General features: G+C 34.1%; 2 protein-coding genes across 6 annotated transcripts in view; one reads left to right on the forward strand and one right to left on the reverse strand.

The window, feature by feature from the left end:
- Positions 1–27856, reverse strand: part of MCPH1 (microcephalin 1) — a 127452-nt gene that overhangs the window by 47029 nt on the left and 52567 nt on the right. The window lies entirely within an intron of this gene.
- ANGPT2 (angiopoietin 2) overlaps positions 1–27856 on the forward strand; it is a 44985-nt gene that overhangs the window by 10855 nt on the left and 6274 nt on the right. The window contains exons 2-7 of one of the 4 annotated variants that reach the window (XM_082756687.1): positions 12398–12553; positions 14684–14805; positions 16606–16838; positions 19310–19437; positions 27012–27113; positions 27618–27784. In XM_082756687.1, coding sequence (XP_082612813.1) covers positions 12398–12553; positions 14684–14805; positions 16606–16838; positions 19310–19437; positions 27012–27113; positions 27618–27784 — 908 coding nt within the window. Of the gene's footprint in view, positions 1–12397; positions 12554–14683; positions 14806–16605; positions 16839–19306; positions 19438–27011; positions 27114–27617; positions 27785–27856 lie in introns of all 4 variants that reach the window. The other 3 variants (XM_082756686.1, XM_082756689.1, XM_082756688.1) reach the window with 3 other exon arrangements.

Consider the following 27856-nt stretch of genomic DNA (forward strand, 5'->3'; position numbering starts at 1 on the left):
CTTCTCCAGTCAAGTCCTTCACCCTCACCATTTTCCTCAGTATGTTTCCTTACAACTTCACCATGTTGTTTAAATTGCTCATAAGACAATTCCTGCCCTCAGCCAGCTTCAAGCTCAGTCTTCCAACCCTCTTTTACAGCTCGTTGTCTTTTTGAAGTCTTAGCTTTCCTTCACAACCCACCTAACAAATCCATTTTTAAGTTCCTTTTTTTTTTTTTTTTCTTCTTCTTCTCTTTTTGCCTTCTTTAAGACCATTCATCTTCTTCCTGGCTGTCCAGTTTGAATTCCCTTTTTGCTATGTTCCTTGCTCTCAGTTTTGGACTCTTTTGGCTCAGTTTTGGACTCTTTAGTTGTTGAATTTTCTTTTTGACCCTAACCTACATGCATAATCTCCTGAGTATTAAGACAGACCTCTTTTGTTTGTTTGTATATTTATTTATTTATTGCTGGCGGCATGCAGTGTCAACAGCCTTGTACTTTTTCTGTGGCTAGATCTGGTTACTTATCTTCGTAGTAGAGTCTTGCATCTAAGAGAATCTCTTGAAAGTGCATTTAAAAGTGGACCATCGGAGTGGACCATCCGATCAGATCTTGACAGACAGCTTCCTCTCCTAAAATACCCATCCTAAGTGCATAGCTTTGGTTCTCAGCCATTTTTGCTGAGAGTTCCTCCTCTTCTATTATAATCAATACCAATAGCTTTGTTTGTTTTGAGAGGATCTGGCTCCTGTTTCTGGTCTTCATAGAAAGGCACCGAGATGCAGCTGTCTGGCTTTAGGCTTTCAGGAGCACTGACTGGAACTCAGCTCAAGAGGTGACTTTCCATCACTAATTGAGTGCTCTGTGGGACACCAGAGATAAAGAGGAAGTTTTGGAAGCAATGGATGGAGAGGCTTTTCTTCTTCGTGCTGTTCCAATAAACTAAACGGCCTGCTTTTGGATAGATAAGCCTAGTTATTGAGGAAAAAAAAAAAGGATTACATAATTTAAAATATTTTTTCTCAAGCATCTGTGTCACGTTTTGTTTCTGCAGTATGCTGCCTATATGTGCTGATCTTATTTCCAAATATTTGTGCTTGTCCACTCTTAACACAGCTTCCTGTTTTATCTTTCAAGCATGGAATTCCTCAGAAGCTTTGCTTTTAAGACTTTTAACTGTGCTAACAGAACAACAATGGGAAATAAACAATTACCATTTGATGAGAACATACCAAGATGTTCAGTTTTTCTACTAAGCAGAGATGAACACCTGAGCTTCCTTTACTTAAGGCAGAACTTAGTGTTTTCTGTAGTCAGTCAAGTCCATTTTGGGTCCCGCTTCCCCTGTTTTAGAAACCTCAGGGAGGCTCTTTGGCAGCTCTGGTCTGCCAAGCAAGGTATTTTCAGACTGGTGATGAAATTTGGCAAATTTGTCAGACACATCACCTTCCCTTGTCTATCTAGTTATCAGAGATGGAAATAATGGAGATAAAGATGCAGCATGGCTTACAAAAAGAACTACAGCATGTGAGAGGAAATTTTTCTTTTTGGAAATGTACAGAAAAATCAGTTTGTGATATCTTAGTAGAGAAATTATATCCTCCCAAACTGAAATCAGCAGCTGATCTGTGTGCTGCCTCAGTCTTGAACATTCCGAAATTGGCATGTCTTCAGCTCAGATGACCAATTCTCTCTTAGTAGCATCATCATTGAGGCTTCTTCTTCTTTAAAAAGTCTTCTAAAAGACTTAAACTATATTTGGAACCAGTATGGTGCAAAGTTTAAGAACTACTTAAAATACTTTCAGTTTCCTTTATCTGTGAAGTTAAAAAAAAAAATACACTAATGATTTTTCATGCTGAAAGATGCTCTGTGAACACAGCTTGGAAACAGGAGACACCCAGTTTTATAGCTTACAAAAGGGACTAATTGTGTTCCACAGCTTCCTAACTAGTTTGATCCTTGAACTCCGAATCATTCTTCCTTCTGGTTGGAAGTGGAATGCAAGATGACTGCTTCCCTAGAAAGCAATGCTGAGAATGAGCTGTGAATGCCTAGCACTCTTTCACTTCCCTGATAGCATACTTTGAAAAAGAGGACCATGCTTCATTGTTTCTTCAGAAAATTGCACTATTATTTGCCGTTGCAAATCATAGATTTCATGAAGTGTTCTGTAAAATAGGCTGTCCTATAGAAAGAGGAATTTATAACAAACTTGAAATCATAAATTGAGAGAAAAAATATTTAAAAAATATTTAATGAAAAGTTTATGCCAGGTAAAAATTGACTAAAAAAATATAAAGTATATAAGGCTATGTATTTAAAAATATCATAAGTACCCCCAACAGCATATTTGACAGTAAGTTTATTTCAGCTGCCTGTAGCTCAATGGAATGGAGGAAAATCCTCAAATGAGAAAGGATTACTTTAGACCTGGGATAGCACCTGTGTTTATTCAAATGTGCTTTTACAGCAGAATTTCATTTTTATATGAGTCTGAAAAAGTCCCGGTTCACTGATGGTAGCATGAAAGTACAAAATGTGACTAAAAGCATGTAGGCTTGTCTCTAAAATGTTTGAATATCCAATCTGTGAAATTCTAGCTCAATGCTATAACTTAGTATTTCAAAAAATTAAGGATTGGCAATATTTCTTAAGCTGTTCATAAATAAGTAATCCTGTTTCTGAAGGTTTGTGGCTTGTTACACATAACGAGGAATATTTATATTCATTTCTGTGAATGGCAGAAGCATCACTGGCTTTTTGTCTTCCTGGCTTCAGTGCTACTGAACTTCGGCAAAATGCCATTCATGACTCAGACTATTTATTTATTTATTCTTTATTTTTAGACTAATGGGAACTTTATGAATTCCTTCCCTGATTTCTAAGAGAAATACCACTTCGCTATAATCTTGAACACAGCAATTTGTAATATTAGATTACTGCCTTAATGAATATCTGCAACTCTTAATGAGAATGGTTAATCACCAAATAATTGATTTCAGGTCTGAAAATACAGTTGTTAAATCTTACTTAAAATGATTTCCCTGCCCATACAGAAACTCAGACTATTAAAAGATTTGTGAAGATGGACATGTAGTTTCTACTAACAATATTTTTGAAAACACAAGAATATTTTTCATTTGCATTTTATTTACATCTCTTAAAAATGAACATCTGTGTGCCATGTAAGGTGTAATGCATCACATGTAGTATGAAGAACTTATATTGCCCTCCAAGTGACAAGCCACCCAAAAATACATTATGTTCAGTTAGGTGAGCAGTAGAGCGATATACATGTATATACAAAACAAGCTCAGAGGCTGGAACCATGGGAGCTCATCTGTAAGTTTGCCTTTGGGTTAGTTTCAGATCTCAAAGCCTCTTCCCTTTCCCTGTTTTGCTTTTTTTTCTGTGCCATAGCTTTAACTGTAACTTTTGTAGTTAGTTCAAAACACATAGAAAGTATGATGATGCCAGTGTTAGGAACAAAATACTTTGAGTCAAGAGCACACGATGAAAGTAATTCTTTATAAATATTTGTACATTTATTATGCATTTATTTTCAAGCAATATTAATGAAATTTTTATTTTTTATTCAAGTAGATTATTCCCAGTGAAGGCAGGGATTTTTTCCTTCTGCTAGAAAATCATCTTACTCTAATTGAGATGTAATTAGACATGAGAATAAGTTAGTAAGCTTTAAATTACTCCATAAATGGCATTAACTGAATCATCTTCTGCATATAATTTACTTCAAATTCTTTATTTACTATTCTAAGAGTTAGTATTTAAACCTTCAGTATTTTATTACACAATATTAACTTCAATATTTTCTAATAAATCACAGCTCACTTTCAGCTAGTATTCATTTATGATGTTACTTTCACCTTTTGTTTGCTGACAGGAAAACGAGATAAGAGAAAAATCTTAGCTGGAGGTCTGGACAGGCAGACATGCTTGATGAAGCGTGTAAAAAGCTAATACCGTAGAGACATCTCAAGCATTCCCATATACATTCCCAAAAGATTTTTTTTCCCTCTCTTGAGAAACAGCACATAGTCCATAGGGACTTCCTGTCCTAGGGGAAAGAAAAAGCAATTTAAATGTCTCTTTTCCAGACATAATCACTTCTGCAGTGCACTATTTTCTTCTAAAAGTTACAGGCTTCTGAAACTGATTACTGACTTTCAGAAGACATAGGAAAATATATGATTTTGATAGAAGATAATTTAAAATAACTGAAGGTCTGGTTGATGGGGGTTGATGCAATGACTTTTAAAATTTTTTCCCTTAGGTCCGCCAAGATAAATTAATCTTGGAAGGGATAGTTATTCTTCCTTTATTTATTTATTTATTTATTTATTTATTTTCCCCTAACTTTAAGCAGTTTTGGTAGCCAAGTATGAACAAGTATGAAAAGCTAAAAGAGAAAAAAACTATCTGCAGAATTGGAATTTTAATAGTATTCTGTCTTCATAACACCAATACATTGCAATGATATGGAAAGATATATATACACATACATGGAGAACCCCACTCCATTCATTACATATGTGCACATTAAGCAGCATGTGAGGCATATATATGTCTAACAGCTTCTTCTTGCCTCTGTGAACTGCTGCGATGAAGCTGCTGTGTTTACATTTAATTATACTGTTTTCTTCTCTCTAGAGAGTCTACCTTACATTTCACTGTTATCCACGTTCAACAGGATCCAAAAAGATCCTATCCAAAGAATCTTATCCCAAGTACACCTTTTCTAGTGTGTAAACTTCAACTATACTATAAATAAGCAATTTGTATATTTAATATTTTTATTGAAAATGAAGTCTGTTGAAAAGTCTTTGACAAAAGACTTGCATTTTGTCTTTATATACAGAAATTTATCTGCTATTCAGAAATTTAAGTATACATGGATGAGCTTCTACAAAATGACAGTTGCATATTTAGAGTCTGAAAAAAAAATGTTTCAAATTATGGGCTAAATTCTGCTTCAGATCACTTATGAGGAAACCAGACACGGCCAGAATCCAAAGAACGCTGCCACTCTGAAAGAAGAGCAGGCAACTAAGACAAAGTATGGATGGGTTAAATGTGACTCATGACATCTGGAGTATGAAAAGTAGGAAGGTATCCTCTATACTTTGAACAAATATTCAGAAAAAGAACTGAGGAGACTTATCATCATTTTCCTTATTTTGCCCTGTCATTAGAACAGAAATGGCTGCCTTAAGTTCATTTTCCATCTTGTTCACTTTTGTTTGTAGACTAAATATCTTAGGGCCCAAAATCTCAGCGTGGTGAGTACAGGTATTGAAAGGGCCAATTAAGTTCCTCTGGTCTAAATTCACAAAGTATGTTGTGGAAGCACAAGACATATTTAGATGTAAGAGCAACTTAACAAGCTTTTGACAACTGAATATATGTCAAACACTGTAGCTTTGATGCACATTTTAAAAATGCCTTGCTGTAATTGATGGTCCACTCCTTCCCCACCTTTTATTTTTTTTTTATTTATTTATTTTTTCTTCCCCTTAGGTTAGTGCATCTGGGCTTAGTCAAAAGTCCAGTGACATATGTGAGAGACACTTCAAGAAAGAGAGCAGGAACATGTGGTTGGGGGGCATGGAAGCATATGACCTCTCCATTTGGCCAGCCATCAGCTGTTAGATAGAATGAACTCTACCAAATGCAGCTGAGCTTCATGTACCACACAAAGCAGTTGCTGAGTTTATGAGGCTAATGACATTTTTCATGCAATAAATTTCCTGATTTAAATACAGGACTATAGAGGTATGACTACAGATAAATTTGACCTCTTTGTTATTTCTCCTAGCAGGTATAGTATTAGAAAGGATGCTTTATTATAAAAATAAAGATTATCTTGCATTTCAGTAGACAGGCTTTAAGAAAGCCTAAAAATGTACTTTGGGAATTTTCTCAGACTTACAGATAAGTCCCTGGAAGTAGTAAAATTCTTAGTCTAGTAATCTATATTTGATTCAAGGAAAAGATACCTTGATAGTTTCTAATGATTTTAGGGATGGATGAAAAGGATAATGCTGCCCCAGCCATCTACCTACTTCTTCCACAGGACACAGCATTACATAGAAAGTCGTGATTAATATTACCACTCTTTCTGAAAATTAATGTTACAGTTGACAGAACCAGATTATAAATACTAAAAAGAAATCACCAAACTTTCTTTGGAAAGACTGTTTGCTCCAATAACTGACAAATTCTATAAAATGAAACTAGCAGCCAGCGTTATTTGTACTGTTTATACAGGGTAGCATTTGGCAAAGAAGGGAAGTATGTACTCATATAGCTATGTAATTTCTACCAGGAACATGAGAGCTTAATTAGTGTAGACTAACCATTTGGCAGAAAAGAGCAAAAGCAAGACCTCCTTTAAAACTTTAAATGAAAAAGGGGTAAGTTAAAGTGTCTACAAAATGTACAAATAATTTGCTGATTCTTTGAAAAATCATTCTGTAACATGGACACAAACTATACAACAGAAACGAGGAAGGCTCTTCATTTAAATAAGAAGTGGCAAACTGTTGCTGTCATAAACAATTTATAACATCTCTGCCAATAGTTTGAAAACAAAGTGCTGTTAACACATACCCTACATGTTGTCTTTTCTTTCTTGCCAATTTAAAGCTTGATTTAAGGAAAAAAAATAGACAATCTTGGTTATAAAAGTAATGTTTTGGAATGGGCTCCAACACATCTTTTGGCAACTTTGTTAAACATGACAATCTGAAATTGAAATCCTTAGAGAATTTTGTCTTTTTAAAAATGCATCACAATAACTATGTTACTATTTTTTTTTTTTTTTTAGACTTACCTACCTGTTTTTGCTGTTTAAGCACATTTGGAAAAATGTGTCTTCTTCCCTCTGTGCTTTCATTTCATACAATTTAAGCAAAATATAATTTTTCATGAAAAATTCCCATGAGCAATCACTTAAATGCTAGGAATTACACAAATATATGCCCATCACACAATCTTCACAAGTTTCATTTACATCAAAAAAAGAATTCCCCACACCAAAATCAACATAACATTATCACAACACCAATGAAGGTGGAAAATTTACACACACTCCGCCCATTGTGCCTTTACACATTACAATACTGCATTCTCCATAATTACTGCATTCTGGAGATAATAAAATCACAAAGTCATAAAGGTTGGAAAAGACCTCCAAGATCATCTGATCCAACCCCTACCACCACTATCACCCACTAAACCATGTCCCTAAGCACCAGTTTCAACCTTACCTTAAACACCCCCAGGGACACTGACTCTACCACCTCCCTGGGCAACCCGTTCCAATGCCTGGCTACTCTTTCTGAAAAGAAATGTCTCCTCATTTCTAACCTAAACCTCCCCTGCCATGACTTGAAGCCACTCCCTCTAGTCTTATCGCTGTTTACCTGTGAGAAGAGGCTGACCCCAGACTCTTCACACCTTCCTTTCAGGTAGTTGTAGAGAGCAATAAGGTCTCTCCTGCGCCTCCTCTTCTCCAGTCTAAACAACTGCAGTTCCTTCAGCAACTCCTCATATTTCCAGGCCCTTCAACAGCTTTGTAGCCCTTCTCTGGACATGCTCCAGCACCTTGATGTCTTTCTTGAAGTGAGGGGCCCAAAACCGATGTCACCTATTTCTCCTTTCAAATTAGGCACTAAGCTATATTTCTGTCTCTCTCCTCTACACTTTTCTTCTGAGAAGATTCTTTGAATTTCTGAAGATGCTTCATTAAGAGTCAGCTATTAGGTTTTGACAATTATTTTGTCCAAAATAATCATCATGTAATGAAGGTTAACATATATTAAGACCAAAGTCTTATATTCAAGCTTTTTGTTGAATTAACAAGATTAAAATTTATCTTCCCCAAAGTAGTCATGTAACAAAGAAGAAATCTGACAAATAAACCCTGTTGCATCTTTAGAATTGGAGCAAAATATTGAGAAGACAGACAATATTTTGCTGCACAAACCAAAATACCAAGCTACCGAACTCTTGGACGGGAACTGGAGCACTTCATTCCTGTCCCCTTCCTTCTTGTAAATGACCCCAGCTATTCTCCCCTGCTCAGAAATTCTGAGTGTGCAACAATGCTTATAAATAAAGGAGATTGCTTGGCAGGAGCTGATGGAGAACACTCTGCAAAGAAGTGAGCACAAAGAAATTCACTCTTCCAGATGGCTGCAAATCCTTAATATTGGTGAAATTCAGTCAACTACCTTAACCAGAGCCCGTATCAAAATAGTCTTGTACCCACTTTCAAGGGAATACACCTTTATATAAAAGTATGCAAATGTTTTGCTCTCACTAAGATCAGGGGAAGAGGATAGGCATCTTGGATGAAAGTAACTCTTGTATTCATCTTAGAAGACGAAAGTAAGCACCTGCCTCTAAAGCAAGCAAACACACAAAAACAAACAACCAAAAACTACACACAGAATGAACAAAAAGCAAAAGAAATGTAGCTGTTAAGAATTCTTATTTTCTACAGTTTCACATTTTATGGCACAAAGGGAGTGGATTATAAACCAAGAGAGATGAGTGCATATCTTTATTCAGGTCAGGAAAAAATATTTTTATGATATGTACAAGAAGAGAATGCACAGAAGTGGAAGAGGATTATTGAATACAAAGAAAAGAACAGAGGAGTTTATGCAGGTATGCTTTATAGGATTTTTAGGGGGGAAAAAACACAAGAAGCTACAAAGCCACCTAATAGATCCATATCATTTTGATGCTTCATCTTGCTCTAAATTAGGATAAATGAACCAGATCATGAAACTGGCCATAAATTTTAAAATAAATCCCTTTTCCTGTTCATATTTCATATTAGTAAGCACTAATACCATATTTCCTAAATTATCATTATCATTATCCTAAATTATCATTAAATTATCATTTCTCAGTTGAAAAATAGATTTGAAGACAAACTCTTAAATTGGAGTCAAGAGAATACTTCAACAACTTAGAATGCATCACATGAATGATATATTATTTGAAAAAAAGAGCAAATGATACAAAGTTTAGATGTTCAGAGTTAAGCTTATACTTAAAGATATTCAAGTAAGATAAATTACGAAACTGCAGATCTGTTTATCTAAACAAAACTGCTTTCTAAGGTTGCAAGCACAATTATAAGGGGTATAAAAATCTGGCAACCAGAACCACCAGATGCCTTAAACTGTAATCACAGTTTTTGTGTACTGTAATCAGAACAACCTTACAGCTGTGGGGAATTGCCTAAGTGTACCTTAAAATGTTTACCTTACCTTTAAGCCCAGAATTAACTCTTTTTCTAGTAGTAGGTTTTGGAATAACTCAGTGATAACATTTTCAAAGAAGCCATGCAATTCTGCAATCCTGTTTGCAGATATTTGCAGATATCTCATTTTGACCACTATCTGTAGCAAACCTTGGAGAATGAGGTTTAACATCCACAATTACTTTCTGAGATATTTTGTTATTTTTAATGCAGTGGAAAAAATCAAAAATGTTGATCAGTCTTTCTTCACTGAACTACTCATTGTCTCCTTTATTTCTATTGTAGGCCTTTTTCTATATAAAAACAAACAAACAAAACCAACAATCAAACATAAACAAAACATATTTTCAATGCTTTCTCATATGGTAGCTCTCTGACACCCAAGATGCCTCACTGATTGATTGTTTTTCTGTGAACATGCCTTGATTTTTCAACATGCCTTCTAACCGTGGATGTACATTATGTGTGCCAGGTGAGGCCATACCTTTGATTTTTATAAAAGTGTCATAATACATGACTGTGGTATTGAAGGAGATAAAAAGCATGTCCTGTAATTTTCTCTTGAGAGAAGTGCATTTATAGTAAAGTTATTTTACAAGATGTCCTTGATGACATCCAGTTCTCCAGCTTCAACTCTAAAGTTAATTTGGACTCAAACTGTTTAATCCCCTTGTGTCTAGCCTCTTTAGGGAGACACACATTAATTGCTCTCAGTCTTCATGGAGCAGCATCTAACTTTGGTGAAAATGTTAATATTTTATTTATATAAAAGCCTTCAGAATCTTGCATATCTCCTTGGTCCATACCAGATTTTGGAATTTCTGTTGCACATTGTAGTTCACCAGCTACATAGACTGAATGGAGTGAACAAACAGATAGTGTTTGGAAAGTTTGGTCACACTGGGTGAAGAAGAAATAATGTTTGAAAGAATACGTACTAACTATTTATTATTAACTAGTATCCTCTTTGTAGGTCAGCATGAAGCTAAAAATTATTATTGTTCTCTTGCTCAAACAATGTGGGAATGATCTTGCTTATGTGGATTCCCTGAAGTACAAAGCCTATAAGTTCTGAGTGTCTAGGAACTTATTTTTGCTGTTAAACAGCAGGTAAAGTCAAATAATTTTTTAGCTGTATTAGAATACAAAGGAAATAACCCAGTGATCAATAATTAGTATATCAAAGAAAAGTTCATTTGTAGGTCTGGTATTTTTATAGCTCCAAGTGATGATCTACAAATACAGTATTTATTTCATAAAGAATGAGTACAGGTGAACCAGAAAGCTAGCTCATTTTATGGAGAGTAGAGAGACAGAAGCTGAAAATGAATTCCATCTCTCTACCCCTAATCAATCTTCCCTACCCCACTGCCATCCCAAAGAACCCTTTGCAACATGTTGCTCAGACAAGAAAATCCTAAACAAGACACTAGAAAGCCAAACATTGTTAACCTATATAATGAGATTATGGTTAACAATAACACATACAAGGATTGCTTTGCTATTTGTCTTTTAACTGTATTAAATTGAGCATCTGCCCCAAAAGTGCTAAAGCCTTGGCAAAAGTATGACCTACAAATGGGAATTTTTAAATTATTGTTCTGAAATGCTTCTGCTTGCCTCTCTGGAAATTTCCAAACTCTGGAAATTTGGAAATGCAGACTTAGGTTCTTTTTATTTTCAAAATAAAAGCCTTTCTTGACAGATTTTTTTTTTTTTTTCATTTCCCTTTTACAGATTAACAGTTCTTACATTTTGAAAGGGCACTTTTTGCTTTCCACAGCTACCGAAATCCTAATTTAGAGGATTTATATGCTAAAATGACTCCTTTTTACCTCCAAGGGTTCATTTTTTATTAAAGAAGGATCTGACTTCAGGTTTAGGCATATGTATTCTGACTTCCAACACTAAGAAAGAAACAAACACTGGATTCTAAGGCAAAACCACTGAATCTAGATCCCTAGAAGTGAAGCTGTTTTAATGTATAATCTAACTAGAAAGGTATGATCAAAAAGGGTCAAATTCCTATTACTGTAACCTGACTTAAGATTCCTCAAGGTTATTTTTCTTCAATGCTTAACATTTTCTGGAACCATTTTAAGTAACGATTTATTAGTACACTTGAAAAACTGAGTATACACATAATTTTGCAGACATCAGTGAGACTAAAACTTGAAAGTAATATACCCACAGAAATATGACATCACTGATATTTGAAATAGAAACTTGATTCTAGAAATTTACCATATCAACAACAAAAAAAATCATGTGGCCTGGATTTTTAAAAGAGTTCAAACATCTGTAAATGCAAGTAAAATTAAATATTTACAGAGTTATACAGAACATGATTTTAAAGAAGCATTAAGAAAAATCAGACTTTTTTGGATAATTCAGACACATGGAAAGAAGGACTTCATGACAGGCTAATGGAATTTTCTCCTTGGTTTCCTTGAAAGTAGTGTATTCTTTTATGAAATAACTAACAAAAAGGCCTCATTGGTTTAGCCACAAAAAATGACTTTGGAATCAAGTATTTAAAAGAGTTTTTACATTCTGAAATAATAGGAATTTAAAGTATTTATGGGTTTTCCTACTGTTTCATGTCTTTATTTGAATTCTCTCTGATAAAAATACACACATAACAGTGTTAAATGACATCCGACCTCCTCTCTGACTCCTAGTCATGTGATGAAAAATGCTTTTGAAAATATTTGAGTCTAGATACAGGAAGATGACTAAACTCCTAAGCTTTTGTCTTCTAAAAAAATTCCCATCGCTGCCAAAGCTGGTGAAGCTCCTCTAGTGGTTACAATGGTGGGAGCTCTAACACAGAAGAGGTTCCCAGTGTCTGCAAGCATTCTCACCGCTGTGCCTTCTATCTACCTCCAGCATATCTGTGTTCTTGTCTTTAGAAAATGGGTGGCCACACATTCCTTGTCATATTTGTCCTTCCTCTGACAGAGCTTAATGTTGGGAAGCTTCACATAAATGGATAACAGACAAGGACAAAAAGCAAATTTGTTTAGCAAGGCAGTCGGCAAGCTTACTGTACTGCCACCCCCCTTCCAACATTTAAAGAATGCAACTATCTTCTTCTCTCTTTCCTTTCCCATGTAGCTTGAGAATTACATCCAAGACAGTATGAAGAAAGAAATGGTAGAGATCCAGCAAACTGCAGTGCAGAACCAGACTGCAGTAATGATTGAAATAGGCACAAACTTACTAAATCAAACAGCTGAACAGACCCGCAAATTAACAGATGTTGAAGCACAAGTAAGTAAATTATTTCAACCTAAAAATGCTTCTGCTTCCCAAATACCTATAATTACACTTAACACAGTCTAGTGTTACACTCTGCAGTTCAGCAATTAAAAGTTAACCAATACCATCAACAGCTCTACCCCAGATTAAGAAAATAGTAAGATTTGGCAATTTATAAATCCATTTCAAGCTCAATGTTACCACTTGAAAAACTTCCATTATGGAAGGATTTGAAGTATGTCTAGAGAAGTATGTTTAAAGATAATGTATGTGAAAATACTAGTGTATGTCCAAGCGTGCTCTTAGGTAAGCATATGCTTTTATGCACCCATTGTGTATCTCTGTTCATTATTCATGTCTTGCCACCAGATCTTAGCTAACAGAGTTCCTTCCCACTCAGTCTTTTTTTTTTCATTTGCTAAGCTAACCTTTTTTTTTTTGTTTGTTTGAATTTTCTTTTGATTTTTTTAAACATTTCTTATACAAATTGTATTTTTAAAGACTCTTTTCATAGATGCTGTAAGTGGAATAACAGTTCATTGCCAGCACAATGCATTTTAATATTCTTATTTGACAGAGGGATAAACGAAACAACTAGAAATGAATCAAGAAAAAAAAAAGTTAGGAGGTAGCCACTGGAAATGTACATTCACACAGAAGTAAACTTTCCTACTGTGTATGTTATTCTCTAAACAATTTCAAACAAAAATATTAAAAAAATTATCTTTAATTATTGCTTTAATTGGAAAGTATTAATAACATAAGGTATCTTGTGAAATAAAATGCAAATTTCTAAGATGTTCTACTTAAGTTAAGGAAAAGTTCAATGAATGTAGAATGCTGTGTATTTGTAGTTTTGCTAAGTAGGTAGAAAAGTTCAGATATATAATTCCTAGACAAGTAGTGAAAATAGTACATAGCACATTACATTTTATATTTTAGAAATAGTGCATACAACCTAAAATCCTTGTTAGGCATTTTTATGTCTGTATAATTCATCCAATGATATATGTTTTTAACCTAAAATAAGCCTTTGTGCATTTTTTGATAAACTTACACTTCTCAGTTCACAAATTTGCTGAGTTCAACTTTCTGACTTTATTATTAGGGAGCCCAGTATTTTGCACATGCTGAGAAAATGTATTTTTTCATTGACAGTAATTATTTTATGGAAATTATTTAGTTATTTTCTGCTTACAGGAAGAAAACCATGACTGTAACTTTCCTTCTCTTCTTGAAATTAGTGGTGGCTGGGTTAAGGTCTTAATTAACAACATAAGGAAATTAACCAAACAATTGCTCTCTCAAGGACACTTACTTTTTGGCAATAATTTTCAATTACAGTTAAGTGTGAAATCATGTCCTGAATGACTGTTTAACATGAAGGACATGAGTAATCAATTCTTCCTGCCAACGAAAGCCAAATTCTACTGAATTAAAAAAAGCTGTTCTAAAACAATGAATAAATATTTCTAGAAAACAAGCCTCAAAGTAATGCAATCCAATACCAAACAAAAAGCACCTTCTGTGTTTCTCAAGTTCTTCCTTTAAAGATACAAATAGATTTAGATAGTAGAGAATACATAGAAAAACAGGTAAAATTATAATGCAAGGAATGAGTCAACAACCAAAGTGTGGTCACATAACAAACTCTTTAAAATGTAATTTGGGATTAAGGAAATTTGCTAAAAGGGAACCACTGAATTCAGAGGACTGGGCCAAGATTTCAACCAGTGGGAGAGACGCAAAGTGATTTCTTCCTACACTAGGTTGAGAAAACAACTCAAATTATTCTCTGATTAACAACCACAATAGTGCCAGTAATGAAATAAAAAGATTATAATGGGGGAAGCCATGACAGCAAAACTAACGTCATAGTAACTCTCAACCTCTGATCAGAAATGCAGAATAATATTGAAGAACTCCCAATGATCAATGGTAGTGTAACAACAAAATTCATGCAACCCTGTGTATTGTACTTCATTCTAATTTTTTGAGCATTTGTGCCCAAATGTGTTCAAAGAAAACTTTTGAATTAGAGACTTACATAGAGATTTGCATGACTTCTCAATATAAAGATATTACAATCAGTTTAAAAGATGTTATCTTGATCTGCAAATATTTTTTATAAATTTTATTTAGGTATTAAACCAGACAACCAGACTTGAGCTTCAGCTTTTGGAACACTCTCTTTCAACAAATAAATTAGAAAGACAGATTTCAGATCAGACCAATGAGATAACTAAATTACAAGAAAAAAACAGGTAAGTTGGCATATCAATTTGATAAAATATTTCCTAAAGTGCCCTTTAAATGGCTTTAGAATTGAATTTTATTTATATTTATATTTTTAACTTCAATGTGGATATTTAAATTGCTAATACTGAAATTGTTACTAACATTTTTCAATTTGTCTTTTTTAGAAACTGCAAAATGCTGATAAAATTTGTAGATTCTCATTCCTCAGTTATAACCACCATAGTAAATTCTTATTTTTGTGGATATCCTTCTATACAGCAGCATCAATTTTCTGTTGTGATAGGATCATTAATTTTAGTAAATTTAATTATTTCAGTTAAAATCTACATTGAAGAGTTCTTGAAGAGAATTTTTAAGTATCCTTGAATAGACAATTTGTGGTTATATTCTACACAGGGGAAAAAAATCTCTTGGTTCACAAAGGGACAAATGAGTTTAAGACTACTTCTGAAGAGTGTAAGATTTTTCTTTAGAACTGAAAACCCTAATTCTGTGACGACAGAAATTGATCTAAATACCAGGACTACTTGTACTGGGATTGGCACTGAAGGAAATGGTACTGAAGATTACCCTAAAACAAACATATCAATTCTTCGAGTCAGTTTAATTTCTGGTCTCAAACACCTCTTCTGTGAAACTGGAGAAGTGAAGAGAAAAACAGATTGTAGCTGCCCTTATTACCAGAAAAATGCATTTTATTGTCATGGCCACAGTCTTTTACTAACCTGGTGAGAAGAGTCAACTACTGCTCATATACAAACTTCAAAAGTAGTCAGTCATATGAAATTCAGACCAAAAGCCAACTACTTCTGCTACCCATTTCTGTACTTTACTTTTGGCAAGAAACAGTTTATAGTAAAATCCAAAAACAGAAATACAACAAAATGTAAGTTTTCTCCATCAGAAACGTGTTTCAATGAGAACCATACATGCAAGTGTTGTTTTTTTTTGTTATTATTATTTTTAAATGTAAACACAAATACATTATTTCTCACCTAATAAAAGATGATCTGATATTGCTTTAATCTGTTTGAAAAATAACTAAAAGGTTCAAGATTTTTTTCAATAACAGTAATGGAGTTTAGGCTAACTTCTCCTTTCTGGTCATGCATCTTTAACATTACCTCCCATGGTATGCATTAGAACCACTGCAATAACATTCCTGCCAATCACCTACTCATACCCGCTCCAGAACTGGAGATAGGAACGTCTTCAAGGAACTATTTGCACATTTCCATTTTTAAAGGCTAGAACATATTATAAATAATATATACTGCCCTATACAAATATAATATACTTCTATATATTTATATATAGAAATATATATTTATTATAACACAAGACACATGAAAAGTTCAAAGGTTCATCTTTAGAAGATTTTTTTTCCTTTCATAGGGTGAAAAATGTGAAAACCTTCACTAATACACTTAACCTCTGAGGGAATGATATTCAAGGCATAAGTAATAAGTAATGGCATAGTCATAAGTAATGGTCATAAGTAATGGTTACTTTGGCACAGTCATAAGTAATGGTTACTTTGGGTCTACATATGTTTTATACTGATTCTCCCCGTAGTTCTAGCATTACTCTTTTCAGGACTAAATTATATCATTCCTTTCATAATGTCAAGTCAGGACCCAATTGCTATACCTCAAAAGCTTGTCATAGAGACTATACCAGATATTATTATTTATTTACCAATTAGTTCTATAATAAAATAAAACATATATGCAACAGGCTTAATACTCTTTACATTAATTCAGAATTGTTTCCTAAGAGTCTAATTGTAGTTTTATTTTATTAAGCTTTCTAGAAAAAAGAGTTCTTGAGATGGAAGACAAGCACACACTTCAGCTGAAGTCAATAAAAGATGAAAAAGATCAGCTTCAGGTCCTAGTAGCCAGACAGAATTCCATTATAGAAGAACTAGAAAAGCAGTTAGTTACAGCCACGGTAAACAACTCTGTTCTGCAAAAACAGCAACATGATTTGATGGAGACCGTTCATAACTTGCTTACTATGATATCGACACCAAACTGTAAGTAAAAGAATACATGCTTATATAATTTAAGTTACATACCCCGATTTGCATACATTACTACCTCTAAAGCTCAACAACCATTTTTATTTTTACACTCGTGCTTCTCAAAACTTGTATTTTTTGCCTTAAATTAGGTTGGATCTTAGGAAGAACTTATTTACTGAAAGGGTTGTTAGACATTGGAACAGGCTGCCCAGGGATGTGGTGGAGTCACCATCCCTGGAAGTCTTTAAAAGATGTTTAGATGTAGAGCTTAGGGATATGGTTTAGTGGGGACTGTTAGTGTTAGGTCAGAGGTTGGACTCGATGATCTTGAGGTCTCTTCCAACCTAGAAATTCTGTGATTCTGTGTGATTCTGTGAAATTCTGCATCTGAGCTTACTGACTTATTTTTTTTTTTCTAGGGGAAATATATTTATGTTTTTTATTTTCATTATTTTGCTCATCTTCTGAGAGTTATATTGGCTTGCCTGCCCAGTTCTCCAGAAGTTCGACAAAATACGGTGATGCCAAGTATTCATCCAACATGGCATTCATTCATCTGTCAGTGCACTCTCCCTTAGCCACAGCTCTAGGCTAGACTACATAATATAAGATCGTAGCTTTGATTCCTGCTCACAGCTATTACTTCTGCCACCTTGCATTGTTCAAAATACACAGAGCTGAGCAAAGAAAGGACAATATGTAGTGGCTATTAAAGTCTAAATCATCAACACTGGCCCAGATTTTAGCATCTATGTATGCCCCAGACCACAGAAAGAACCAGCCCAGGACAGCAGGTTCTCCAGTCTTTCACTGAAACTTCCGTATTCATCCTAAAAATCAGTCAGCCTAACAACTTTTATAGGCATTAGCTTCATCCCTAATATGCTTGGCAGCCCAGCATCAAAGCATAAGCTTCCACTTTTATGTGGGTTCACATACTCCACAGAAAAACACATAGACCATAAGCTAAAGGTTATGGATAAATGTAAGTTAAAAGTGAACATTTTTTTCATCTTAAACTTCATGTCTGATATCAAATTTTGACAAATTTAGAAGTTAAAGATGTGCTACATAAAACAGCAATGAATCTATCATGTTTGCCTGTAATCTGGACTAGAAATCCGCAAGAATATAGAACCCCTAAAAACGGATTTAAAATAAAATACCAAGAAAATTTCACAATGGTTCCTATTACAACATAAAAGACAGTATGGATGGACTATACTGAATTACTCTAGTTAGCTCACAATAAAGGAAACGGGTGTTCAGAAGTGCTTACTTTTGATAGTGTCCTAAATAATATGATGATGTAGATTTTTCTAAACAAAGTGAAATCTCAAGTTTTTTTTTTGTGTTAGTAACTGGCACTATCCCCTTAAATAAATACCATTAGCAAAGCTGTACATGTTCCTGCTGATGTTATCTGCTATGCTAGTGCACAAATAAGTAAACAAGTCAAAGTTGCGTTGGCTACAACACTGTTAAAGCCAGAGTGGAAAAAATAATGAATGTTTGCCAAAAAGACAAAATTAGCAGGGAAAGCTTCTAAGACAGTTTACAAACAATAGAGTGTGGAAAAGCAATTAAAACACTGAATGTGTTATTTTTGTATTTAAGGCAAAACATGAAAACAGGTAAGTAATGAATAAGCGAGCTAAAGAGAACATAACATTAAGCAACAATAATACATGCATGTACTTATATAGCACCTAAAACTTTGTACAAACTGGCTGTGTTTCTTAGATTAAAAGGGAAAATACACAGAACCAACCCCAGAAGGGTCAAATATGAAATATCAGTCAACAGGCTAAATGCCAGGAAATTCCAACCTCCATAGTTAATAAAGAACTGAGGCAAAAAGATGAGCCTTAGATTGTTCTGTAAAACAAGACGGCTTAGGCATATTAAAATGTATTTTTTACAGAAACGAATTCCAGAAGGGATGTTTCCTTAGTGGGTTGGCCCGAACTGCCAAGCTTCAGCTTGGTACATGCAGCGTTGTTCCTGCTCAGCATGGGGCAAAAACCTAGCTAAAACTTTGCAGTTACTCCAGTCAGCTGAATTATAAAAGACAGAATAACTCTTCTGTTAGATTTCACAATTTTGGAGTACTGGTCAGCTTTAATACAATCAGTTTCTAGTTAGATATGTTTGTAATAGTTAATGCAGGTAGAAGTTGTCATGCAATCTAAAGGCAATGGAAGCTGAAAGATATCATTGCTAAGCTGAAAGATATATCCTAAGTTTTCTTATTCTTAATATTAATAGCTGTCATCACTTTTCAACCTATCATGCAGTCATGCTTGCATTGGAGTAATGTCTTTAAAGTAACACATAACTAATATCTTAATCTGACATTTCTTTCAGGACCAGGCATATTTTTGTTACTGCAAAGCTATAAATTGATTACATCAGTAATCACATCTTAGTAACTTTTATTCATCTCCTCTTAATGCCTTCCATTTCTATTGCATTTTTAGCAGCTAAGAACAACTTCATAGCTAAAGAGGAACAAATCAGCTTCAAAGACTGTGCTGAAGCTTTCAAATCTGGACTCACAACAAGTGGAATCTACACCTTAACAGTTCCTAACACTGCACAGGAAAAGAAGGTAGGATGGCTATAAACAGCTACCTGGGCACAGTATGTGTTAAAAAGTTATTTGATCTAGTAAATGTACTATTTTAAAGGCAAGGTAATAGTGAACCTAATAGTGAACCTTACTACTTAGATTTTGTTTGTTTTTTTAATGGGCATGACATAGATCTGAGTATCTCAAAGGAAGATGGTTCAGGTGAAATCTTGGCTTAGCTGAAATGAACAAGCATTGCTGTTGTTCACTTCAGCATGACAGAATTTCATTCTTTTCCACATAGTTTCCACATGGTTAACATGATAAAAATCAATACAGAATTTTATTTCTTTATCACATCTCTAACTCCAATAAAATTGCCCTACGCAATCAGTGGGACAAATCACATTGACTGCCTAAAATGCATGAAAGTCCTCAAATAAAACAGACCTTTCCTTGGAATATATTCCTGTCCCATGACCAAGACACACTAATGTATGTCAGGTGTGAGTATTTTATAGCCATGACATCCATTGACTGTACTGTAACAGCTAGTTTATTGTTGGATGTTAAAAGAATATAGTTTTCCATCAGGTATCACATTGAACTGGCTCTTCCTTTGAAGTTTGCTCAATCTCAAGGCCATAATATCATTCCTCAAAGAAAACCCAAAGTTAGCACTTGAGGCAGCCAGGAGGGCCAGCAATCTCCACTACTGTTCTTAGCTCCTTCACATGCCCAACTCCCTCCAGGTGGTGAAAGGAGGTAAAATCAGACTTCAGAAAAAGAGCACGCAGGGATGTGTACTCATATAAGCACTCTACTAGTACTGGACCCATGTATGGGATCCAGTTGTTTGTTATGGTGCTTTATGGGCAGTTGTGTAACAATTAGATTAGTAATCAGATCAGAACAGAAACAGGATAACAGCCATTTATCCTAGAAAACACAGCCATGATTAAAAAAGGTGAGATTTTGCAGTGCTTTCACAATAGATTAGTTTAAAATCCTCTCTGGATGCTTTTATTTATTTATTTTTGAAAAAAAAATAATGCATTTTTCAGTGCTTAATTGAATTAACTTAATTGTCAATTTAAGTTAAATCTATGCGCCATCCCTCCATAGCAGACATCTGAGTGAAAAAGGGCAGTGACTGGATAATACACTGGTTGCCTATAGAGATAGAATGCTCCATTTGGACATTGTGGACATTTGGATATTGTGGACATTTCCTTATAAAAAAGTAGTTATTTTAGGGAATTTAACAATGTGCTTGCAAAGCCATAAAGTTTTAGGCAATTTATATGATCTGAGAACCTACAGCAATTCACATTTCTACAAAACTAAAACCTGAAATACTCTATCTCTGAAACAAAAGTACAGTTGCAAATTTCTGAGACTGTACAACATTAAAAAGTTCATATTTGAACATAGAGGCCTAAAACATTTAGCTGACCCCCCAGATCCCAGCATTTTGACTGTTGGGTGATTCATTAGGTTAACAATAGTTTAAACTTATTTAAATAAATGCATAATTTAATAACATTTAATTATTTAAATATTATTCTGCCCACTTTGTATAGATCAAAAAAGACAATTAAAAAGAAAGGGAAAACTTTCCTTGCTATTTTAAGTGAAAATTAAGAGACTATAAAGCTCCAATCTGATGTAGATTTTTATACAAATACAAATGCATAAGTGGTGTTGTCAAGGGAAGTGAAGGTTTAGAGATAATCAACACGTTACACCATTTTCAACTGTTTATGGCCACTCAGACCAGGAAACAGAATGACCTTTTTTATTTGCCAAAAGTGCTGCACTGCTGTTTGTGTTTTCATCTTTTCCTCTTGTAACACCTTCTGACCTCTCAACAAGCTTATAAACAACTTCTGTGTAATCTGTGTAACTGATCCCACTCTACTAATTTGTCTCCCATCACAATACAAAACCAAAGAATTGAGTATGAGCTGAAAGGAGAACAATTATTTCATTCCATTAATATTTTCAAGCTTTTAAGCTTTCCTGTTCTGCAGCAGGACAAAAGCTAAGTCCCTTTAAAAACAAGGAGGAAAAACATCGGGAGACTGCTGACACAAGGAAAAATGGCAGAGGCAAACCCACAAAAGTCAATAGCTTCATGTTTACTGCAGTTACCTGAACCATTTAACCTCATTCTGTTAATTAGACAGACTGTCTGAGCCTGGGCGACCCCAATATGTTAATCTTAATCGTTACCGTAACTATTACCGACATAGTATCCCAAATCTTAAATCAGTGGCTGAGCTGTTCCTCATTCCCACCCCCCTCTGGGCAGAGCTTCCATCCCAGAACTCACTCACACACTTTCCAAGCCAAGGCCTGTTTTAACCAAAACTTTCTTGCAGAAAGTGTTATGTGCAAGTTTGAAGTTACCAATAAAACCAAACCAACCAACCAACCAACCAACCAAACAAAAAAACACCTTTGCACATTTTTTCTAACCAGTGATCATAAGAAAACTAGCTAGTCATTCCAAAGGGGTCCATCCCACAAGCAGTAGATCTAAAATACACATACACAAAATATTTCCAACCCCAAGCATTAACAATTAATCCCAAGCATTAAGTAGCTTCTCCAATACAAAACAGATGAGGAGACGTTTTCTGAGATTTGGAAGTCTCATCATCTTGCTCAGCTTTTAGTGGGTAATAGGCATTAGGTGAAAGTATATATATATAAATATATAAAAAATAATATATATAATGTATAATAGCATAGTATGTACAATATATATTTATTTAATTATAATAACATACTATAGTAGTATAAACTATGCATTTAGCTTTTTTTTTTTTTATCCAGAACAATGAAACTAAGGCTGCCATTCTTACCTATTCATATCCCTAGGACCTAGAGACAGCAGAGCACAAAATCATTGAGCATCAAAAACTATTTGAGAGCATCATAACTCAGAAGTGTTCAGAAAGCATTCGGAAGTAATGCAAAGGGAAACTGCACAGATGTAGCAATTGCAGCTGCATTGGCATAAAAACTGTAGTGGTTATTCATCCTGATAACCCAGCAAGAGTCTTACCATTCAGAAAGTAGGTCTGAAAACACTTATATCTTTGGAATGGGGACTATTTCTGGTTATATATCATACCTTACAATATTTTCAAAAATTGAGCACTGATCCTCAGCTGAAGGTGAAAAACAGCTGACCTTAGCTGTCTTGGTGCTACAGCTGCCAGAACTCTAAGTACTGAGGCAGTTTACAAGATAAATCAAATATACTCCCTGCCAATTTGTTGTAATTTGAGATGTTAATCTCTTTATTCTTTTTGGCATCTGTTTGAAGACTCCTGCTGCCTGTCTAATCTTGGTATCTATTTTTGCTAGTTCTATGAAATGTTGCATTTCTTCCTTTTGAACATAACCCTCAGCTAGGCTGAAAGGTCAGAAGAGTTGTGTTTTAGTAATAAGAGTGAAAGAAAGCCTCCTATGCATATCATTTTACTGGAGACTGAAGGTTTTTTTTTTTTTTTTTTTTTTTTAAGAAAATCTACAGTCCAAATAAATACTTCCTCTCCCTGCGTCTTTTGCATACATCATTAAGAATTTGTTCCCTCTGTGGGCTGACCCAGCAATTTATTGTGTTTGTTTAAACTAAGCCAATCTTTCCCTTAATCTTCAATGTACCACCTATCTCCATCCTTAAAAATATAGTATATAAAATTAATGTAATTATTTTTAGTAAAAAGTAACAAATCAACTTACATAATTATTTTTCTTTATGCAATCTTTGCTGTAATGTTTCTTCATTTACTGTATACCTTTCCAAATAAGAAACCAAGATTGTATGCAAAATTTGAAGTTCCTAGTTTCACAGTAAATATAAATATAAATTATTTATATATTTAATATAAATTCTTCTAGCATAATGATCTGGAGAACAAAGGAATGATTTTATGAGCAAAGCTAAGTAGGTGAGGGCTTGTGAGAGAGGGTTTCAGATTGCCAGTCAAGCCAGAAAGCAAAAAGTTTCACAGTGTGATGCTTACTTAAAGTAAAAATAATATTAACATTTTCGCTAGTTCAAGGGGGCAAAAGTACAACCACAAAATACAACAGTTAGAAACCATACACTGAAATCTCAAACAACAATTATCTTGTCATCTTTTACAACAGCTATTATGACATTAGAAGGAGATGATGTAAACCAATACAAGCCCTTTTGCTGTGCCACACTTTCCACATAATAAAGGAAAGGAAAGGAAAGGATTTCAATTTCGAACACCATATAACTGTCATCTTTTAGAAGCAGTTACAGATGACTAACATGATTTTATTTGGTGTGGAAAAAATACTATGAAATTTACCTAAAATTTATAAAATCATTATTGGAAAATCTACATGAGATTTTTATGGATGTCTCTTCTTGAATTTCTCATTAGGTATTTCAGTTCTTACTAAATTGCTTCCCCTTTCAGAACAAATTTTCACTACTACAGCATTTATCACAAAGAGACTATTGTGTCTATAAAGTCAGTTGTCTTGCCATTCACATGTAAAATATTTGTGTTATATAGCCAGTATCTATTTTCTGTAAGAAGTGCAGTTTGAGAGTATTTTAATCTCCTTAGGACTGAATATTGCACTATTTTAAGGCATTTATATCATTAAATTAATAATTTCAGTTGAAATGTAGATGATATACCCCAAGGAATTTGTATGTAACATTCAAAACATCAATTAACATCTACAACAGCAATATCAGACTGGACCATGTAAATTAATACCTGGTCTCTCCCTATAAGCAGTTAAAAACTACACATTTCACAGAAGGCTGAATCAGTTCTGTTCTAAATCTGGTTTACTATACAGTCTTTTCAGTGGCATGAATCTTCAAAATCAACAACTTTCTCTACAAACAATGACATTTGACCACTTTTTTGATCAGCATTTTATCTTACAGAGACACTTAATAAAAGTATCTGCATCAGCTTTATCCCATGCTTAGTAAACTTCTTCATAGCCTTTTGCGGCAATCAGTTTTCATATATGCACTGTACATCATAAAATATCTTTTTAAAACAGATCAACCTCTTTGTATAATACCTTATCTTTAGAATGTTATACTTTCCTTTTCAAGGCAATTTTCATTTTTATTATGTTCAATTTATATACTATTACCAAATCATTACCAGTCATTAAATACAGATGTTAGTTAAAAACAAAACAAATAAGCAAAGGAACCCCAGGCTTTGAGGTATAAGGAACTTCATGCAGCAGTACAAAATAAAGTTGCTGCTTTCAATTAAATTCTATTCATATGACATACTTTAACCAGTCCCTAATTCAACTCACTTTATTCCTTCTAAAATCTCTTTCCTAAAATCTCCAGTTGAATGTCTCACAATCCTCTGATGTTGAACAAAGAGTCTAGACACAACCTTAAAATACAGCACCTGCTTTAGATTTCCTATGTATTGTAGCCTACTGAAACACTAATATGTTTAATATAATCAGCTCTAAGGGCTTGCTTTCCTTTCAGAAACCTTTCCTACATGTCTACCAGTTCAAAGAACTAAAAACTGCTAACACCAAAAAGACCATCTCCTATAAATGGGGAAAAGAAAGACGTACAGCTTCAGTGACAGTCAGTCATGATTAGACACATTGTCACAAGCAGCAGTAATGAGTTATGCAAGAAGGAATACCACCAAGCAATTTATTTATTTTAAATAAAGGAGAAATCTCAAACTAATGATGAGATGCTCATGTATTAGATGCTCATGTATTGGAGAGTGACTCTTTGCTCAATCAGAAAATGACAGGACAAGGGGGAATGGTTTTAAATTAAAAGAGGGGAGATTTAGATTAGAGATTAGGAGGGAATTTTTCACTCAGATGGTGGTGAGGTACAGGTTGCCCAGAGAGGTTGTGGATGCCCCATCCCTGGAGGTGTTCAAGCCCAGGTTGGATGAGGCCCTGAGCAACCTGGTTTAGTGGGGGGTGGAACTACATGAACTATGAGGTCCCTTCCAAGCCATTCTATGATTCTGTGATTCTATGTTTGTTTTTTATTTTATTTTTAAATTTTATTTTTAAATTTTATTTTAATTAATCTTAACAATGAAATATTCTAAGTCTGAGAAGTCAAGTCTTGACACCACTACTGTAGATGGGAAGATTATATTTTGCTTATTTAATGATATAGCTAAATAGTTACCCTACAGGTTAAAATTTAATGCAGTTTAACACTGAAACTATAATTTCAAAACTTTCAAACTTGAAATGATTCTGAAGAAGTCTCAGAACTTCAATCTATTGGCAGAAAGTGCTAAAAACCACACACATAAACAAGCTTCCAAATAAGAGCACCTAGAGCATTAAAGTATGAAATCTCCAAACAGAAATACTTGTACAAGAACTTTAAGATTTTTCTGAGTATCTGTACTAACATCCAATATATGCAGATACTGATTTCAATATGACTTTCAATTATACTGTTTTACACCAGTCCTTTTCTATTGACTTCACACATCCCTTAAGTTTTGCTAGTTTCAGAAAAACAGAATTAAATGTAATAATTTTAAATCTTCATTAAAAAAAAAAAAAAGATCCTAAGTATTCACAGATTCTTCTTGTTAATTTATTCCCTATTTTTCTCAAACATGACTCAAAAATTACCTCCAAATTTTCAAAAGATTTTCCTTCCATCAGCATCTTCCCAGTTGAACCTTTTCTCTGTTAGAGTTCAGTGAGTATATACCAGTCATTTCCTGTTTTATTTTAGAAAGAGATCACCTGAACAAGTCACCTATAAATTTTAACTATGCTGTACTGGGGATGCATTTATAGTGTATTTTAATACAGAGTTCAGTAAACTTCCTACTATATGTCAATCCTTTCAAATGTACAGCAATAACTTGGTAAAGTCAAATATGATCTATGAATATTTGGAAACATCATAGTATAGTAGCTACATTTTAGTTCTGGAATATCTACAATACAGATCATTTGTTGCAGTCTGAATAACAGCATGGCTTCAAGATTTCAGCTAACAATTCTACACCTAGATTCATTTCTGGGGGACAGATAATCTGCAAACATATTGAACAAAGACAGTGGAAATAAAAACATTTTTCAGATTGTTCATTGTTTGAATTTAACAGTGTGTGTACTCTGGCAAACCATGGGGAATTTGAATGACTCTCTCCCTCAAAAATAAAAAAGGCTGAATAAGTAAAAGCATCTTTCAGGAGAAATATTTCATTGGGAAAAAATGTAAGTGCAAGAGGAAAGTACAGAGTCAGAAGCTACATTCATTTTTTGATTGAAAAGTCTAGATCTAAAGTTGATGACCCATTTAACACTAGCCATCAGCTGTTTTTAAGGTGCTTTTTGTGTTCTGATAAATGCGATGCATAGTGAGTTATTTGTGGACACCACCAATTATTTTATGAAGATTATGAAAATCAACATTTCTAGGTTAATACACATTGTACACTTTAAAACTTGCCACTACAGAGAATTATGCAAAGTATATGCTCTATGTTTTTTTTTTTTTGTTTTGTTTTGTTTTCCACAACACTGCATGAACTTAGACTGTTACATACTTACTCTGATAGGCCTACTGTGACATGGAAACTAATGGAGGAGGTTGGACAATTATGCAAAGGCGTGAAGATGGCAGTGTGGATTTTCACCGGACATGGAAAGACTACAAGATGGTAAACAATATTTTCTGAGGCTTTAATATTAGTTATTGTAATCTGAAATCTGATATTAAAGTATAATAGCATCCTTAGATGCTATTAGCATCCTTAGAAATCATGAAGAGTTTATAAATTGCCTTTATCCTTAGATGTTCATTTAAAAATGTCAGAGTAGTATAAATTGTTTTCTGACGCAGACTTGCAAGTGTGGTATTTGTTTTTAAAGAGTGACTTCACTTTTCATTAATAACTATTCCATGATATGTCCACATTTTTGAGTTATTTATATTTGTGTTGCTAGTGGCAACTTGCTCCAAATAATCTATTGATTCACTAATTCAGATTCCTAAAGTTGTCATTGCTGAAATCAACTTCTTGAAATATCCAGAACCTTCACAGACTAAAATTATGAGTTAACAGACTGTTAAAACGGATCAAGTGATCACTTCAAACACAAATAATAATAAAAAATCCACACACAAAAAACACAATTATTTAAATATACAACTTGAATTACAGGGATTTGGTGATCCTGCTGGAGAGTACTGGCTAGGAAATGAGTTTGTTTCTCAACTGACTAATCAGAAGCGTTATGTTCTCAAAATACTCCTGAAAGACTGGGAAGGAAATGAAGCATATTCTTTGTATGACCAATTCTATCTAGCAAATGAAGAACAAAAATACAGGTAAGCAGGAAAGTCTGATCTGAATAAAATAAAAATAAATAAATAAATAAATAAAGATCTGAAGAAAATTAT

Source organism: Aythya marila, assembly GCF_965140915.1.
Source record: "Aythya marila genome assembly, chromosome: 3".
In the NCBI taxonomy this organism is placed as follows: Eukaryota; Metazoa; Chordata; class Aves; order Anseriformes; family Anatidae; genus Aythya; species Aythya marila.